Raw genomic sequence first — 17,641 nt, 5'->3', positions numbered from 1 at the left:
GCACTGCCTGCTGCATGTTCAGACTGCTCTCCCTGTGCATCCCTCCTGCTGTCCTGTCCCCTCGGAGCAGCTGTGCCACCCTTGGAGGGGCTTGGGGGTGGTGACGCTCCAGGCACTCGTTGACCTGTCCCTGGCTCCATCTGCAGCCTCATGGCAAGGGGACAGATGTGTTCAGCTTCTGCCATTGAGAACATTCAACCCAAACCAGCTTTACCTGTGCTAGTGCTGTCCCCAGAGGAGGTGTATGGGCTCGGGCTTTGCAGTGCTGCGTCCCCAGCCCGTGTGGCTGGGCTCCAGCGGTGGCAGTGTCTCTCCACAGGGAAGTTCAGTGACACACTGTGCCTCCTGCTGGGTCTGCTCCTGCCCTGCCTGCCTGTCCTCCCATCGCTGGGGCAGAGCAGGGTTCTGTTAGCCCTGCCCCTTCTGCAGGGTGTAAGACATAACTGGGATTTTGCAGCAGTTTTGGGTGGTCTTTCTTGTCCTCCACCTGCCTGCAAACTCCCAAGGCTCAGCTGCTGCTCTGCTCCAGGATTCCAGCTCCTCTTCCAACCCAGCCCTGGCAGGAGCCAGGGCAGCAGGGGAGGGAGGGGGTGGCAGTGTGTTTCCTAGTGTTTGAAATGTCTCCTGGAATTGCTGCTTGGCTTGCAGGGTCCCTGTTTTCCTATGGGATGGGCTTTGAGGAAGCAGTGTAGTCTCATCTCTGGCCTGCCACCTCCCCAGTGTTGCAGCAGGTGCTTGGCGCAGCCTCTGCTCACCCCAGCTGCACGTGCTTTGGTTGGATTTTGGGATGAGGGCAGGCTTTATGGGCTAGAAGCACTGCTGGAGGGAATGCTGGCAGGGATGTAGTCTCCACGATTTTCTTCTGTTTGCTGGGGTTGGACACACTGGGTAGCAGGAATGGCTGGACAGGGTAGGTTCTGCCAGCCTGGAAGTGACAAGAGCACGAGGGGAGCTGCTGGGAGCAGTAACAGGGCAGCTCACACCTCTCCTGCAGTGATCACAGCAACATGTCCAGGCAGGGAGCAGGAAAGCCTTGCAGGCCAATGCAGGGAGAGCTGCTTCCCTTTGGATCCGAGCCTTGCTGTGCCTCCCTGCCCCGTCCAGGTGGGTGCATTGCCTTAAGTGGCTGTCGCTGGCTCAGTGTCCCTCTGTGTGCATCAGCTGCCCCCCTGCGTGGTCTGAGGCACCCCAGGGGATGCTCCCAGGTCCTACAGCACCCTGTGTGATGCCCGGTGCCTTTGGCAGCAGCCTCCTCCACCCCTCCCTGCTTCCCTGTAGCAGCCCCACTGTGCAGGAGGGGCTGGCCATGGCTTTGGCACCCTGGTGTGGCTGTGCTGCCCTCTGAGCCCTGGCTGTGAGCAGGGACGTCGCTGCAGCCAGGGTTTTGGGATTCAACTGGCTTTTCTCTCCGCTCCCAGGGCCTGCGTGGGCCTGTGACTAAAGGGGTCTGCCCCTGGATGCGCATCTCCTTAAGGAAACACGATACATCCCGTCAGGTTTACATTCACACTGTTAAGTTCTTTTGATAAAGCAGAATAAAATTATTTTGTTACCATTTTTTGGGGTGGTTTCGTGTCCCAGGGCTGGTGGCACATCAAGTGGGGGACCCCTCTACCTCTTCCTCTGCAGCAGCACTGAATGGTGTGGGTGTCCTCAGCTGCAGCGACTGCCACCCTGGGAGCCCCGTGAGGAGCCTGTGCTCACAGCTGGCCACAGCCAGGATGGTGCTGAGCATGAGGGGGACTCCCTGAGGCATCCTGCAGCTCCTGGGGCAGCCTGGCTCCGTGTGGCTGGCAGAATGTGCTGCAGTCTGGCTCCCGTGGCTCTAGCACTGGTTGGGGAGTTCAGCTCCAACCCTTTTCCCCCCTCTGTGATCCCCACACAGCTCCCTGCCTGCTGCCACCTCGCTGTCCCCTCCTGCCCAGACACACCCCGTGACACCTCTGCCTTCAGTCTTTATTGGTATAAAAGCCTTGAATCTAAAGGATATCAAAAAATGGGAGGCCTGGTTTTAGAGCAAGTGGCTCAAAATGGTCATGTAGGGGTCATAAATAAATGGTTGCAGTAAAAAGACTCCCAGGGAATTCCCTTTTGAAAAGCAACTCAAGGAATGTCTCTAGAAATAAAAGCCCCGTGGGGAGGCCAAGCCAAGCTTGGACCGGCCCATGTGATGTCCCCAGCCAGGGCAGTTCCTGGGCACGGTCCCTGTGGATTTGTGCTCTTCCTGCCCCGTGATGCCAGGAGCTGCTCTGTGCGGCCCAGCAAGGATGGGCAGGAGAAGCAGAACACATTCAGGACGTCGGGAGAGAAGGCAGCAGCTCCCAGGGCACAGGAGAGCCTGGGCCAGTGCGGGCAGTCCTCCAAACTAGAGCTGGCATTGTCCCCGTTCCCGGTTTCCTTGGGAAGTCCCTGTTGACTGCTCCCCCTGGGACACCCGTGAGGCTGCCGAGTCCATTAAGGCACAACTCGAGGATCTGTAAACACTGGTGCCCACCCCGGGCAGGGGCCGAGGGTCCGGCCAGCAATTCAAGTACAGGTGGGAGCGAGACGATGGCTCCGCAGCGGTGCCACCCAGCCAGCGGTGCCACTCCTCGGCCGGCCGCGGGGGCGGGTGGAGCATCCTTGGTCACCTCCCGGCTGGGGGCGGCTTCAGGGCCACCTTTGGCGGGGGACACCGCTGGAAGGGTGTCGGTGGGAGGGCCGGTGCCGGCGGCCCCTTGCCGTGGCTCGGCGCTTTGCTCCTCAGCGCCGGGAGAGGTTTGCTGGGCGGCTTCGGCTTCGCCTGGCGGGAGGAGAGACCCGACTGCCTCACCCGGGCTCCCGGAGGGACCGGAGCTGGGCAGGGAGCGGAGGAAGGGCCTCCCCAGGCCACCGGCCCGGACCGCCCCACGGGGGCCGGGCTGGGGCCATCGGGAGGGGCGCTTACCTGCGGGGGCCACCCCGGAGGGGGCCGGGGTGCCGCGGGGTGCGGGGCGAGCACAGGGCTGTGTGGCCGGGCCCCGGCCGTGCTGCTGAGCAGGCGGGGCTGGCCGATGTCCCCGCGGGACAGCTGGCGGCGGCCCGGCCGCGTCCGGCCGCCCTCCTGGAACAGCGGGTTGGCGAGGCCGGAGGGCGCCCCGCCGCAGCTCCTGTGGGACACAGCGACACTGTGGGGCTGCTCCGGGCACCCCTGGAGCTCAGCCCCGAGCAGCGGAGACGGGAATTACCCTTTGTGGGAGCGCCGCGCCGCCCGGGCTCGGAGGAGCACCACGCCGCCGCCCAGCCCGACGCCGGCCAGGGCCAGCACGGCCACCGCCGCCGCCAGCACCACGCTGCCGCTCCCTGCGGGGAACAACGCGGGCGCTTGGGGACCGAGCGGCACCGCCCGGCCGCTGCCAGCCCCTCCCCGAGCCCCCTCCTCGGGACGCGCGTCGGGGCGAGGGGACCGTACCTGTGGCTATCCCCGAAATCTCCTGCTCGCAGTAGGGCGCTGCCCAGCCGGGGTCGCAGTGACATTCCCGCCTGTGGTTGCACACCTGCGAGGAGGGGGGACAGCGTCAGGGCGGCGGCCGTGCCCCGCAGCAGCCCCGGGACGGGGGGACCCCACCGCGTACCCCGTGGTTGTTGCACTTGGCCGAGCAGTTCTTGTCGCCGTAGACCAGGAGGTTCTGGCAGCGCCCGGCGTAGCAGACCTGCGGGCAGGCACGGGGGCTCTGAGGCTGCCCCGGGGCCGGCGCTCACCCCACCCCGGCCCGGCACGGCCCCGGCACGGCTCTCACCATCTCCTCGCCGCACTTGGCGCCCGTGGGCACCAGCCGCAGCTCGGCCGCCTCGCCGGCGTCGCCGCCCGCGATCACCGCCTTGCACTTGAAGCGGCCGAAGTAGTAGCCGAAGGAGTAGTAGCCGCTGCCGAGGATGGGCTGGGTGTTGTCGCTCAGGCACAGCAGCGTGCCGCACTTGACATCCCTGCGGGACACGCAGCCGTGAGCGCCGGCGGGCGGGGGCTGCCCCTGGGACACGGCCCCGCACCCGCCGGCCTTACTTGGGGCTGCAGGGCTGCTTCCCGTACTCGGTGAGGCAGTGCAGGTGGACGTGCTGCTCGCTGTTGTGCTTGAAGCAGACGTCAGGAGCCACCTGCGCCTCTGCGGGACACACGGGAAAGGTCACACGGAGCCGGAGGCCGCTCTTGGATCGGCAGCGCCGCGGCTCGGGATGTGGGAAGGGACCCGAGGCACATCCCGCAGCCGGCGGGGAAGGAGGACGGGCAGGGAGGGCGCCCTACCTGCGCCCCAGAGCGCCCGGCACTGCTCTCCGTGCGAAGGGCAGGCCCCGTTGTAGCAGTAGCCGCTGCCGTGCTGGCAGGAGACGCCGTTCTCCTGGAACACGTCCTCCGGGCACTCGGAGCTGAGGCCGCTGCAGTGCTCGGCGAGGTCGCAGTCGTTCTTGCTGGGCCGGCAGAGCGCACCTGCAGCCTTCACCTGCGCGGAGAACGGGGAGTCGGCACTGCCCGCAGGCTCTCGCTTCAGCACAGAGAACCTGCTCTGGGAAACGCCTCCCAGCGCCCCGTGGATGCAGACGCTGACACTGCTGCCGGCTGAGCTACTGCACAGCACAGACACTCCTCCAGGGCTCGGAGCGGCTCTTCCCCTGCTTGAGAACCTGCCGAGCTGCTCCCCTGGGAGGGCAGTACCTTGCAGTCCTGGCAGCATTCCCCTCGGGCACACTCGGCTCCCTCTCTCAGCTGGCACGTGGTGGCATTGCAGCAGCGGTCCGAGCACTCCTGCGAGACAGGGATGGACTGAAACCCTCCTGGCAGCCCCCTGAAGGACCCTTTCCTTCCTTTCTGAGGGGACCGGGTTGCCGTGTCACCAGGTGCCCATAGCAGGGTGGCTGCCGTGGGCTGAACCACGGGCCAAAACCACCACAGCACCCCAGGTGGGGACCATTCCTGCTGCCTCTTTATCCCCATTACCAACACCAAACCAAAGGACCAGAAAGGTTTTTTTCAGAAGACGGAACCTTAGCTGAGCCCCTTTGCACATCTTCAGGAAAGAGAAAAAGTGAGGATTTCTGTGCTCCCTGGATCAGGGGAACATTCCTTCAGGTCCCAGCACAGGGCTGTGACCAGGGATTTATCCCAGAGGCACTGCCTGTCTGTCTCAATTCCTTCCCCACCCCCGTGATGTGCTGGTAGAGATGAGGAAGAGCTGAGCACAGCTCCTGAAAGAACAACACGCCTCGATGTCCCCTCCTGGGTCACCTCTTTGGAGGACACATCCATCTTTCCCAGGCTAAAATCCCAGCCAGGTACACGAAGGGGGGCACACATGAATATCCCCCACCGGTTATTTTTTGGCACAAGAGGAGAGTCTGCTGGACAGAGCTCAGGTCCCTGCTACCCAGCCTCCTTCCCAGCCCTTTGGGGAGCACCCTGTGCTCCATCCCAAATGGATTCCCTACAAATCCATTCCCTACGAATGGATTTGTATGGAATTCTTAAAGCCTGACAGAAGGCTCACATAGTGTGTATCTTCATGCAAACTTTGAGATAAGAAATGCTGTCTTAGAAATGCCATGGAACAGGACAAATATTGTTGAGAGAGAAATGGAGCTGGAAACAAGATTCAAATGATGGCCTTGCAAACAAGACTAGACACTTTAGAGAAATAGAGCTATCGTGGCTAAAAAGCTACAATACAAAGCAAAAAGATGCATTGTAGCAGGACCCACGAGGGGTAATTTTAAATAATTGGCTTTAAATTATTACTTTAAAGCAAATTATTAAATTAAATAAAAATTTAATTTTAAATTATTATTTTACCACAACATCATGGTGTGGTAAAAGCTGATAGGCCAAGAAATGTTTATAATGTAATTAGGAAATAGTCGCCTTCTGATTGTGATGGCGTGAATTGTAACACCTGCATTGTGTCACCCTTCACTGAAAATGGAATAAAGGTTTTTAAAACTCCTCTCAGTAGCCCATCTGTGGGTCAGAAAAGGGGATAACCCCCCGAGCCCTACCTGGGGCGTGCCGCAGTCGCACTGCTCTCCCCGCTCCACGAACTGGTTCCCGCACACGGGGCCCCCGTACAGCTCGTCCGCGCGCGGCGCGTTCCGCAGGCAGCTGGTCCGCGGGTCCCCCAGGAACTGCCACATGTCCTGCTCACTGCAGCGGCTGAAGAGCTTGGGGTAAACCAGCCTGGGGGGCACAGAACAGGGGGGTCATCTGTCAGAACCCTGGAGGCTCAGAATTTCAGGGTTTCTGTGCAGGCATCGACCCTCAAGCGAGCACTACATTTGACCTGTGTCTGTGGAACAGGCTCCCAAATTTGAGTGATGGCACTAGGGTTGTGGGTGTGTAGTTTGAATAGTACTGTGTGATTTCACAGGGTGAAAACCTTAGAATTTAAGATTTTACTAAATACTAATTTATATGGGGCAATATTGAGGATTTAAGGCATTGTCTAACTCTTTCTTCTTCACCTTCTTGGTTTTGGGTGGATTTTTTCTAATTGGGTGAAAAAGGTCTGCACTGAGGACCTTGGGTGGTCAATTATTGGGTTAAAAGTATAAATAGTATAGGTGTCATCTCGTTATTGGTTAGTTTATGCTTAAAAAGACCTTGGAAAGAGTTGGAGATGCTCCATTTTCTACCTTGTTCATTAGAGCTTACAACTCGTGAGGCTGTACTATAGACAGGAATTAATAAACACCGAGTCCGAACACAAAAACTGTGACTCCTATGTGTTAATCCTGGCTCTAGCACGAAGAAAATAGGACAAGAAACCCACAGTGACAAGCAGAGAGCCCAAGGGGAAGCTGGAGGCTCACCCACAGGCTCAGAGGCACCTGCAGCGGGGTAGGGTGGGATGGAATGCCCACCCAGACCTGAGCATCTCACCCGTGTCCCTCCCCCATCAGGGCACCCTGCCAGAGGACACCTCCAGGTGTTTGCAGCCCAGGGCTGCCCCCTGCCCCCTTCACTCACCCAACACTGCCTGCCATGACACAGCCCCCGTCAGCTTTGGGGACGGGGCAGCGGCAGCCGGGCACGTCCTCGTCGTGGGACATGCCCAGGTTGTGCCCCATCTCGTGGGCCAGCGTGGAGGCGGCGCCGATGGGGTTGGCGCTGTGGTCCTGAGGGAGGGACAAGGAGAGCAGCGTTGTTCTCGTGCACCCCCACACCCCAGCAGCTGCTTCTACACGAGGAACAAAGCTCCAGTTTGCCTTTGAACGTGTGAGGAACTTAAACCAGAATTTTCCACAGCCTTCTTACTGTAATTGGTCCAGAGCTAGCACAGGAGCACTGGGTGGGCTTTGGAAATGCACCTCAAAGCCTGTGGGCAGTTTCATTGGGCAAGGTGCCAAAAACCTACCTGAACCATCAAGTACAAAAAAGACTGCACAGAGGGGTTCAATCGCTTTTTTGCACTGCTTTAGCCACTCTGAGTGTGTTCTCTTCCCTGTGTTCAATTTATATTTCTTTTGGTCTATGCTGTTTGTTGTTTTTGTCATTATTAAAACCTTCTGTTTTACAAAGCACATCCGGAGAAGTTGTCTTGCTATTATTAAGCCCCTCTGGGCAGTTGCAGGCCAACCCTCAGACTTGATAAATCTCCACGTAGCTTATTCCATTCTGGCCACGTGAAGATTTTATCACAGTGTGGGTTCAATCCCCCTGTGGCTTCCCCACAGGGCTGGTGGGGCTCTGCAAGGTTCTCCTCACACTGCCATGCCCAGGATAGGGAAGACATGAGCTGGACGTGGTCCCATGGCCCCTCAAGACCCCCAGATTGGTGCCTCAGGGCTGTCAGTGAGATTAGACAGAGTGGCTGCCCCAAAAACGCTGTTTTGTGGTGGGTCTGGGAGGCCACAGATCCCACAGCCAACCTCTCCTGCTCCTGGGGAGGGATGAGGAGCACAGCCAGTCCCTGCCACCTGAGAACCTCCTAAAATCCCAGCTCCTGTGTCCATGGAGCTTCTCTGGGAGGCTTTCCAAATGTACCAAAGGGAACATGGGAACCCAGCTGGGCATCCACAATCCCAGCACTTCTCTGGGGATCAGTCACTTGGAGGGGCCATGTGGGAATTCACGGCACAGAAAATTCTCAAAACTTCGTGCATGCAGGCCCAAATAACAGCAGAGGATACAGGGTTTGATTTGAGGCCTTGGAAAAAGCTTCCAAATTTAGAGACCATAAACAGGAATGTGGATTTGTAGTTTAAGCAGAAACATATTAATCTAGGTAGTGGAGAATAACATTTTGGGATGCACTGCAAGTGCACATGATTTTGTGTTTCTGTATAAATGGAGATGTGTTTCAGTGTAACATCTTAATCTGACCTCAAGGGCTGGACAGAATTCATTTTTATCAGGGTTGCAGGTGACATAAAAACAGGGACAAGAGGGAGCAGTCAGCACTGGAGGGTGGGAGGCATTTTACCCAGAGCACCTATTCTTGTGACAACCATTGTTTTGCCTGAAAATGAGCTAAAGGTTTTTTCAAAAGGTTTTTTCAAAAGGTTTGGTTCTCTTTTTTTTTCAGAAATGAGTTTTAAGGTTTTAAAATAAGGATATAGAATGAGTTATCAAGGTAATAAGAAGTTTTGAGATGTAGTAATTCTGTAGGATTGTGTATCACTGTATGATTAGATAAAATTGTCCGTGTTGCAGCAGGACGTGTGATAGAGTTTGATTAGCTGTGGGTGTGAAAGTTAATCTGTGTGGCAGCAGATTACTGGCTAATAAACCTTTAAACCCCCTTGTGGCCACTGACCATGAACTCCTGGCATACAAGGTGAAGGCGTTCTCACCCTTCAGGAGACTGAGGCAATAAATCATGCTTTAAGACATCCCCCAGTGGTCCCATCTCTCTTAAAATCCCTGGAGATGCCAGGGACCAAATCCAGCCTTAGGGCTGCCGAGGGGGAAGCTGGGGACTGGTGGGGCAGGGAGTGGCTCTGGGAGATGCAGTGCAGGGAGGGCAGGGCACGGCACCCACCTGGTTGACGCCTCCCGAGTCCCTGGTGCACATCACCAGCTTCTTGGCCAGCCCCACGGTGTTGCCGTGGAAGTCGACGCCCCTGTGGGATGGAGATGCCACCGTGGCCCCGTGCCCTGGGGGGTGGCAGGGCTGGGAGGGTGACAAGGTGCTGGCCCCCCGTCCTTACGTGATCAGCTGGGCGTTGTCGTGGGGCTTCCTGCGCAGCAGCTCCGACTCCCGCCAGTGCAGGAAGTTGTCCAGCGTCACCTCGGGGTTGGGGCTGACGGTGATTTTGTCCCGGTGGTTCCACACCTCCAGGCCGATCAAGGCCACCCGCAGGCGGAGGGGCTGGTACAGCTGGGGCGGGACACGGCCCAGAGAGAGCCTGGATTTGGGCTGCAGCTGCACAGGGGAGGCGCCACCTGCCCCGGGGAACCCAGGGCGCTCCTCACTGGGCAGTGCTGTCACCCTCAGTAAATAACACCAGGGGACCACAGAGACAGGATTTCCCCCCAAAACTCTGGGCTCCCTCTTAGCTGGTGAAGGCTGGGATGCTGCTCCCACACTGCTAATCAACAAGTGAGGCTGAAGCAAAGCCATCAGGAAACCCAGCACGGTCCAGTGCATCCCTCCCTTTATTAGCAGCCTCTCCAGCCTGGGATTGACCCCGGGATGTGCTCCCAGGGGTGACAGAACAAAATTTCCCTTCCCTTATGGACAGAGCTGAGCCACTCATCATGTCCACACTGCACATGCAGTTGGCCAAGGGATGCAGCAGCCCCCTGTGGGCCTGAGATTGGCTCCAGCTCCACCACCCCACCCGTGCCAACCTCTCTGCCACCTCCCCCGTGCCCCCACTGGAGCTGGGAGGGCAGGTGCAGAGCCCTGGGCTCACCTTGTCCACGTGGTTCACGATCTCCTTCATGCGGTTCTGCACGGTGCGGAGGTCCTTGTGCTTCCTGAACTGTGGGAAGGACACGGAGAGATTTCCAGGGTGGCTTTGTGCTCCTCACTGCAGGGCGTGACAGCAAACCCACAGGCACCCCTTCTCCCCGCTTTACCTCCTGGTTGTCTGCCACCAGCACCAGCTCCACATACCGGGGACCTTTCTGTACGGGACCTGATTTCTGAAAGGGAAGAGGAAGCGGGGTTCAGCCTGCAGCTCACCAAAGCCGGGCAGCTGACCCTCCCATGGGATGTGTCGGATCCTAGAGGACCTTCCAAGGTTAGCAGGTCTCCTAGCTCTGCTCTGGGATGTTGTTTTGCTGGGTTTCAGACCTGCGTGCTGGAAAACCCAAGCTGGGATAACACCACAGGCTCTGCAGGCATCACAGAGCCCATGGAGGGGGAGGATGCTCCTGGAGTTATCCCACCAGGAGTTGGTGCACCCATCCAGCAGCTCGTGGGAGAGGCACGGAGCTGCCCCATCCTCCCCGGCACCTCCCAGGACCGCGGCTCGGGGAGGAGCAGCGATGCAATCCCTACCCAGCGGTAGAGCTTCATGGCTGCAGGGATCTGGGGCTCGCGGTCGTACTCCAGGCTGGCCGCGGGCTCCCGGCAGGTGCCGCGCTTCCCCCGCAGGTGAGCGGCTCGGTACACTGCGTGCCGGCCCGCCACCGCCCCCTCCAGCGGCTCCAGCAGGAAGGTGGTCTCATTCACCCGGAAAAACCCACTGGGGAGAGAGAGACAGAGGGCAGGAGTCAGGCTGGAGAGACGGGCAGGGCGCGGACAGACCCTACACACAGCCCTGGAAGTGCCTGTGAGGTGTGCCCCATCCCTGGAAGCGCAAAAGGCCAGGCTGGAGCAACCCGGTCTAGTGGAGGTTGTCCCTGCCCATGGCATGGGGTGGCACTTCATGGGCTTTAAGGTCCCTTCCATCCCAAACTGTTCTGGGATTCCATATAAACACCGCCGCCAAACTGGCTGCTGGCTGGGAGGGGACGAGCTGTGACCCCCGCAGCACAGGGAGTGTCCTGCTCTTTTGGCAGCAGGAATGTCCTGGGGCTCAGCGGCTCATCCAGTAAGGACGGAGCCAGCGAGGGCGCTCCTGCCCGGAGCTCCTGCGGTGTCAGGGCTCCACTCTTGCCCCACTGCAGTGAGTCAGCCCCACGAAAGCGCCGTGCGCCCTTCCTGCCCGGCACCCAGCCGGGGTCAGCACCTCCAGCAGGAAGAGGAATGTCATCTTTCCTTCCGCAGCGGGAGCGCAGCTCTCCCTCCATCCGCACGGCCGGGGCTCGGTCACTGCGGCTCACCGGCGCTCGGTCCCACCGGCACACCGGGGCTGGCTCACTCCAGCACACCGGGGCTGGGTCACTCCAGCACACCGGCGCTCGGTCCCACCGGCACACCGGGGCTGGGTCACACCGGCACACCGGGGCTGGCTCACTCCAGCACACCGGGGCTCGGTCACTGCGGCTCACCGGGGCTCGGTCACTCCGGCACACGGGGGCTCGGTCACACCGGCACACCGGGGCTGGCTCACTCCGGCACACCGGGGCTGGCTCACTCCGGCACACCGGGGCTCGGTCACACCGGCACACGAGGGCTGGGTCACACCGGCACACCGGGGCTGGCTCACTCCGGCTCACCGGGGCTCGGTCACTCCGGCACACCGGGGCTCGGTCACTCCGGCACACCGGGGCTCGGTCACACCGGCACACGGGGGCTGGGTCACACCGGCACACCGGGGCTGGCTCACTGCGGCTCACCGGGGCTCGGTCACTCCGGCTCACCGGTCACTCACTCCTCTCACCGCGGCCTGTGCCGAGGCAGGACGTGTCCCCCAGCCCCGAGCAGGGCTCCAGGGAGCCGCGGCCCTACCTGAGCCCGCCGCAGGTGCTGATGCTCACTGCCGAGCCGGGGTGTCCCCGAACGCCGCCCTGGTAGAAGCAGTGATCCTGCCGGGAGAGGGGGAGGAGGTCTGGGGGCTGCTCCAGCGCCGAGGGCCCCTCGGGGGTGGGAGAGCTGCTCCCCCGCAGCCAGCCCGTACCTGGGTGTCCGGCTTCTCCGTGACCCGGGAGCCGTCGGCCGCGTAGTGAGTCTCGGTGTAGTGCTGCCCCAGCAGGGCCCTGCGGAGCGGGGAAGGGCCGTCAGCAGCCGCCCCGCTTTGGGGGCAGTGGCTGCCCAGGAGGGTTTGGCAAGGAGGGAGGAAAGCGGAGTGAGGCTGAGGTCACTGTGACACCAGGCCTTGGAGAAGGGATGCTCACGGCAGGGGTGGGATGTAAACCCCCCTCAGGCCACCCCACCGTGCCCAGCTGCTCTCACCTGTTCTTCTCCAGCCACAGGAGGTATTCCCTGCCCTCGGCACGGACGCTGTAGAGGACATGGTCTGGGTAGGTGCCCTGCAGGAAGGAGAGGAGCCATCAGAGGTGTCAGCAGGAGCCAGAGCCGCACCCCTTGTCCCCCTCGGTTGCCCAGAAAGGGGACAGGGTCTGTGTGTGCCCTGCTGAGGGACAGGAGCATGGCCTCTCTCCCTGCAGGCATCCAGCAAAGACACAGGAAATCAGAAGAGCAGGAAGAAAGCGTGTGGGCAATAATGCAAACCCCCATCACATCCTGACATGAGGAACAGGTCACCCGCAAGGAGACGGAGTCAGCAGAGTCTGGTTTCCCGTGTCTGACACATGGCTGCAGATGGCCCTGCCAGGGACTGAGGTTTGCTACTCATCAGTCACAGAGCTCCTTTTTTGGGGTCTGAGTTCAGCACTTACTCACCGGCTGAACTGCAAAATCCCTGTGGTTTTTATCAGCAGAGGCTTCTTCCTCCCTGACTGATCTAACGCGCCACCTCACGTTTGGGGAACGGCCCTCCCTTGGCTCTCAGCCTCTCAGAGGTTTTAGTATCACCCTGTCCCAGATCCCCTTTGCTGGTGGGAGGGAGCCAGGCTGGCTGTGGCTCAGCCAGCTGAGCCCTGAACCCTCAGGATGCAGATGTTCCTACAGGAAAAGGGTTTCCCTCTGGGCTGCCTTGTGATCTCCATCTCCAGAGGCCCCATCCCACTGGGGTCACTGGGAAAGGGTCACGGTCCTGTGTCAGGCTGTGCCCCTGCCAGAGGGACCTGAGATGTCTCCTGAGGGCACATCCACCTCTCCTGAGGGCACATCCACCTCTCCTGAGGGCACACCCACCTCTCCTGAGGGCACATCCTCAGCCCTTGCAGAATCCAGGTGTGGAGGGAGCTGAGGAGAGGCAAAGTAAACCTTTCCCATGGGGCCAGCATTCCTCGGGGATGAGGTGTGCTGCCTCTCCCTGGGGAGGATGACGGCACCGGCTGTCACACCGTGGCTCAGCATCCCCAAGGGGGTGATCGCACCCTGCAAGGAGCCGGGCTGAGCAGGAGGCCCTGCTGACTCAGTGCCGGCGGGGCCAGGTGAGAAGCTTTGCCCGTCACTCAGTTGCCCCCATTCTCCCTGGTTTGCAATTCCAGGCCAGCATGCCAGCATTCCCGGGTCCTGGAACATTCTTCTCTTATGAACAGCGTCTCCTGCCTGTCCTGACCCCTGCCCGCCAACAAAGCCATCCTTTGTTATTGTTGGCAACGCCAAGGCCAGAAGAGGTCTTAAGGAATGGCAGGAAAGCACTTGGAAGGGGGTGCTGGGCCAAGGAGCGTCTCTTGGAGATGACCGCAGGGCAAGTTTAAAATAAAAAGTCCTGATAAAGCTTCTGTGAGTCACCCCCCTGCTCATTAGCATGGGCTGTGCAAGGGCTCCAGATGGGAAGGCTTTGGGAGCAGCCCTGGGAGCCCCGTGGCCGTGCTGAGCCAGCACAGCAGAGCCACAAGCAGAGCACAGGGAGAGGAGGGAGTTCTTCCAGCTGGTCTCAGTAAGAGACCCAGGGAGCCTGCAGAGGATGGGGATGGGATGTCCCATCCCACCCGAGCTCAGGGTGTTTGTTCCCTGTGTGGGAAGAGGCAACAGGCCTTGCAGTAGGGGTGGGGCTCACTGCTCCAGACCCCTTTCCATGAAGAACCCAGGGCTGCCACTCTCCCTGCCGTGCTGGTGGGAAGGCTGGCACCAGGAGATCCTGTGCTGCAGGACCCACGGCTCCACCCTGTCTGCAGGGATGAACTTTTGGGTTCATCTATCCAGGGATGGGTCCTGATCCTTCCTGTCTGCAGGGATGGATCCTGGTCCTTCCTGTCTGCAAGGATGAACTGTTGCATTTGTCAAAGCCAGGGGGTAGCTAGACTGCTTCAACCCTCAGCTGGCAGGTGGCCCTGCTGGACCAGTCCCACGTGTCCTGGTCACTCCGACCCCAGAACCAGAACCAGAAAAGCTCCTGGTGGCCTGTGCCCATCCTGGCTACAGGAGGAGCCAGCATGGAGAACATCCACCTCTGTCTCAGAGGGCCTTGGTGGTGATCAAACCCTGCTGAGAGCTTCTTCCCCACCCAGATCACCAGGAGAGCAAACCTAACCTCTGTCCAAGAGGGAAAAAACTGGCTTGGAAAGCAGGAGACTTCCTACTCTCAACAAGGCAGGTTTGGGATGTCTAAGGACCACCCAAGCCAGGGCCAAATCCAGGTGCCACCCATCAGACAGTGCCCGTGGCAGTCCCAGCATGGCAGCTGCCTTCTCCAGAGGGATCCCGAGGTGCTGAGCTCCCCTCTCGGGGGATCGGTGCGGAGCCGCCCGGCGCGCACCCGGCACAGATGGCGTCTCTAAATAGCCCGGGGAATGTTTATCTCGTGGACAAGTTTAGGTTTCTAGAGCAGGGGAAGCAGATGCTTTTGGGGAGTGTTTGTGAAGCAAGCTTATCAGGAAGGGTTTGAATCACGGAGGAACGTGCTGTGTGGCGCTAGGGAATTCGTGTCCCCCGTCCCTCCAGCCCCCCAGGCGCTAAAATCAGCACTTTTTGGGTCTAGAAAAGGAGTCAAGAAAAAAAAAAAAAGGCTGAATTTCACTGCAAGGCAATGAGGAAAGTGTCTTTGAGGTCAAGGCATCCTACGGACGGCGACATCAAGCACTCCAAACCCCTGACTCAAACCCCATTCCTTCCCCCAAATTGCCAGGTTTCCCAAGAAAAACAGCACTGGCTTGCTTTCATGTGGATTTCTGCAACTTTCTGATTCTTATTTCTCTGTCCCAGAGGACAAAAAAAGCCCCAACTTCAGCAGACACAGCAAGAAAAGTGCTTACAGCTCCACGAGGCTTCGCAAACCCCTCCTTAAGGAGAGACCAGATGTCACAAGATCACGGCAAGGCTGCAAGAGGTGGCACCGCTGGGTCGTGTCTCCAAAGAAAGCACTGGAGAAAGCAGCCCCTCCCTCCAGGAGTGCACCCCGCTGTCTGCAGGTCCTAATTAGACCCAAACCAGCCCAGAAAAGCTGATCTGATCAACTGCTTCAGCATCCCCATCCTCTGGGGTGGGAGCAAGGCAAGGAAATGGGCGGCATGTCGCTCTTTTGGTGCAGGGCTGAGGGGGTCTGGACACATGGTTGGTCAAGGGGTCCAGCTCTGAGCCTGGTGGTGGGACAGGATCCCTGCTGACCGCAACCCCCCGGCCAGATTCCCTGGAAAGCAGCGAGGCTGTGCCGAGCTGTGACTCACCGGAGGCGCGGAGAGGTCCCTCTTCCCCCGGGGCAGCGGCAGCTCCCGCGGCAGCACCGTCTCGAACCTCTCGACGTGCGGGAGCTGCTCCTCCAGCCCTGGGAAAAGCCGAGGGGCTTTGAGACACATGCCCGGGAATAACCGAGTCACAGAATATCCCGAGATAGAAGGGTCCCACAGGGATCACTGATCCGGCTCCTGTCCTTGCACAGACACCCCAACAACCTCACCCTGAGCACCCCTGGCAGCGCTGTCCAAGCACTCCTGGAGCTCTGGCAGCCTCGGGGCCGTGCCCATTCTCTGAGAGCCTGGGCAGTGCCAGCACCCTCTGGGGAAAGAACCTTTCCCTGATCTCCAACCCAAACCCTCCCCTCCCCGTCCGACACCGCTTCACGCCGCTCCCTCGGGTCTGGAGCCACGGAGCAACGAGAGCAGCCAAGCTGAAGGTGCAGGGATGAGCCCGAAGTCCTGAAATAGCTGCTGGGAACGCAGCTCCCTGGCGGGCTCCAGGGAGCTGCAGACCCCCAGCCCGGCGCCCACGGAGCGCTCAGCATCGCCTGAGAGCGACCAGGTCCCTTTGGGGCTCGCAAGCCCCGCCGAGCCCCTGGCGCGGCAATAGAGACAGGTTTTCCAGCTCCCCATGGTGATGCCACCGCGTGTGACTCGGCGTCTGGCGGCTGTGGGGGCTGTTTGGGAGAGCGGCTGGTGCCTGTGTGGCTCAGCCCCCTCCCAGCCTTCCTTGGATGTCGGAACGGAGAATTTCTGCCATAAACCCTTCGCTTTTCCCGGGAGCCCCGAACGCCGCGTTCGGACGGGTTTGTGCTCGGTCTGGGGTGCCCACGGCTGGGAGCCGGCTGAGCCACGGGCGACCTCACCGGCTGAGTGCCGGGAGACCCCCGGCTCGCCGCGGGCAACCGCGTGTGACCCTCCTGTCTCCTTCCCGAGGTGCCCGCACGGCCCGGCACCATTCCCGTGGGAGCGAGCCTGGCCCCGGGCTCTTCTCCATCCCTTCCATCCTCCCCATCAGGTGGCGAGAGCAGAGCTGCGTCCCGGCCCCTCGCCCCGAAAGCCGCGAGGGGAAAGCATCCCCATCCCGCGGAGCCCGCATCCCGGTGCCTCCATCCCTGCCCCGAGCCGCGGTCCCGCCGCACGCCCCCCAAACTCCCCGCCCGCCCCGTCCCGGGGCCCCGGGCTCACCGCGGGCCCGCAGCAGCAGCGGCAGCAGCGGCAGCAGCGGCAGCAGGAGCGGCGGGGCCATGGCTCGGAGGTCCCGCCGTGCCCCCGCTCGCCGCGCCGCCAGCAGCCCCCGCCTGCCGTGAGTCACCCGGAGCCGCGGACGGGACGGGGCGGGGCGGGCGGGACGGGCCGCCCACGGCGGGAGGATGGGGGACACGGGGGGACACGGGGGGACAGCGGGGGGACACGGGGGACCCCGTGGGACTGCGCACTGGGAATGGGGTGGCGGCCCCGGGGCTGGGGCTGGCCAGGGGACACCACGGGGGTCCGCGGGGAACCGGGGGCACTGAGGAGGATCCACGGGCACCGGGTGGGGTCCGTAGGGAAATGGGGACTGTCCACGGAGCATCGCGGGGAGGGTGGTGTGGGACATCACGGGGCTCTGGGAGCCCTTGGGGACTGTCCCCGGGCAGTCACGGGGGTCCATGGGGAATTGGGAAGGGCACACAGGGGCACCTGGAGGGTCTGTGGAGTGTTGGGCGGGGGTCACGGAGCATCAGGGGACAATCCCTGTGGCACTGGGGCATCAGGGAAGGTTCACGGGACACCAGTGGGTGTCTGTGGGACATTTGGGGCTGTCCATGGGTATGTGGGAGCGGTCTGTGGGGTGTCGTGGCTGTCTGTGAGGCTTTGGGGAGGGTCCATGGGGCACAGGGGGGCTGGATCAGTGGGGCAGTGGAGGCTGCCCACGGGACATTGGGGTGGGGGGATGCTCCAAGTGGCACTGGGGACTGTGTGTGTGGCCCTGGGGGGAGGCCAAGCAGCACGAAGGTGGTCCCTGGCCTCGTGGGACATGTCCTGTCGCTCTGCAGGGGACCCGGGGCACTGGGGTGGCTGGAATGTCACAGGAGGCACTGGAGCTGGGATATCAGGGCAGAGAGGCCGGGCACG

The 17,641-nt window shown here is 60.9% G+C and overlaps 1 protein-coding gene across 1 annotated transcript; it reads right to left on the bottom strand.

Annotated features, from left to right (window-relative positions):
* Nucleotides 1-1,698: 1,698 nt before the first annotated feature.
* ADAM8 (ADAM metallopeptidase domain 8) lies at nucleotides 1,699-16,838 on the bottom strand. The gene is made up of 21 exons (XM_063406181.1): nucleotides 16,712-16,838; nucleotides 15,515-15,612; nucleotides 12,231-12,307; nucleotides 11,956-12,034; nucleotides 11,787-11,863; nucleotides 10,452-10,638; nucleotides 10,028-10,093; nucleotides 9,862-9,930; nucleotides 9,154-9,323; nucleotides 8,985-9,066; nucleotides 6,971-7,119; nucleotides 6,004-6,181; nucleotides 4,670-4,759; nucleotides 4,262-4,457; nucleotides 4,022-4,121; nucleotides 3,759-3,945; nucleotides 3,594-3,671; nucleotides 3,431-3,515; nucleotides 3,207-3,321; nucleotides 2,927-3,128; nucleotides 1,699-2,782 (listed from the first exon to the last, which is right to left on the bottom strand). Exons 1-21 carry the CDS (start codon nucleotides 16,770-16,772, stop codon nucleotides 2,627-2,629), a joined length of 2,502 nt encoding a protein of 833 aa, XP_063262251.1. The 5' UTR covers nucleotides 16,773-16,838; the 3' UTR covers nucleotides 1,699-2,626.
* Nucleotides 16,839-17,641: the final 803 nt, after the last annotated feature.

Source organism: Prinia subflava, chromosome 9 (genome assembly GCF_021018805.1).
Source record: "Prinia subflava isolate CZ2003 ecotype Zambia chromosome 9, Cam_Psub_1.2, whole genome shotgun sequence".
NCBI classification, from domain to species: Eukaryota; Metazoa; Chordata; class Aves; order Passeriformes; family Cisticolidae; genus Prinia; species Prinia subflava.
Note: the sequence above shows the minus strand (reverse complement) of the source record. Positions and strands in the feature narration are given on the sequence as shown.

Excerpts from the sequence above, each read along its gene's own strand:
- ADAM8 (XM_063406181.1), bottom strand. The coding sequence starts at position 16,772 with ATGGCCCCGCCGCTCCTGCTGCCGCTGCTGCCGCTGCTGCCGCTGCTG. Across the intron at positions 9,931-10,027 it reads TGGTGGCAGACAACCAGGAG|TTCAGGAAGCACAAGGACCT; the intron begins GTAAAGCGGGGA and ends TCCTTCCCACAG. Across the intron at positions 2,783-2,926 it reads CTCCGGGGTGGCCCCCGCAG|GCGAAGCCGAAGCCGCCCAG; the intron begins GTAAGCGCCCCT and ends TCCTCCCGCCAG.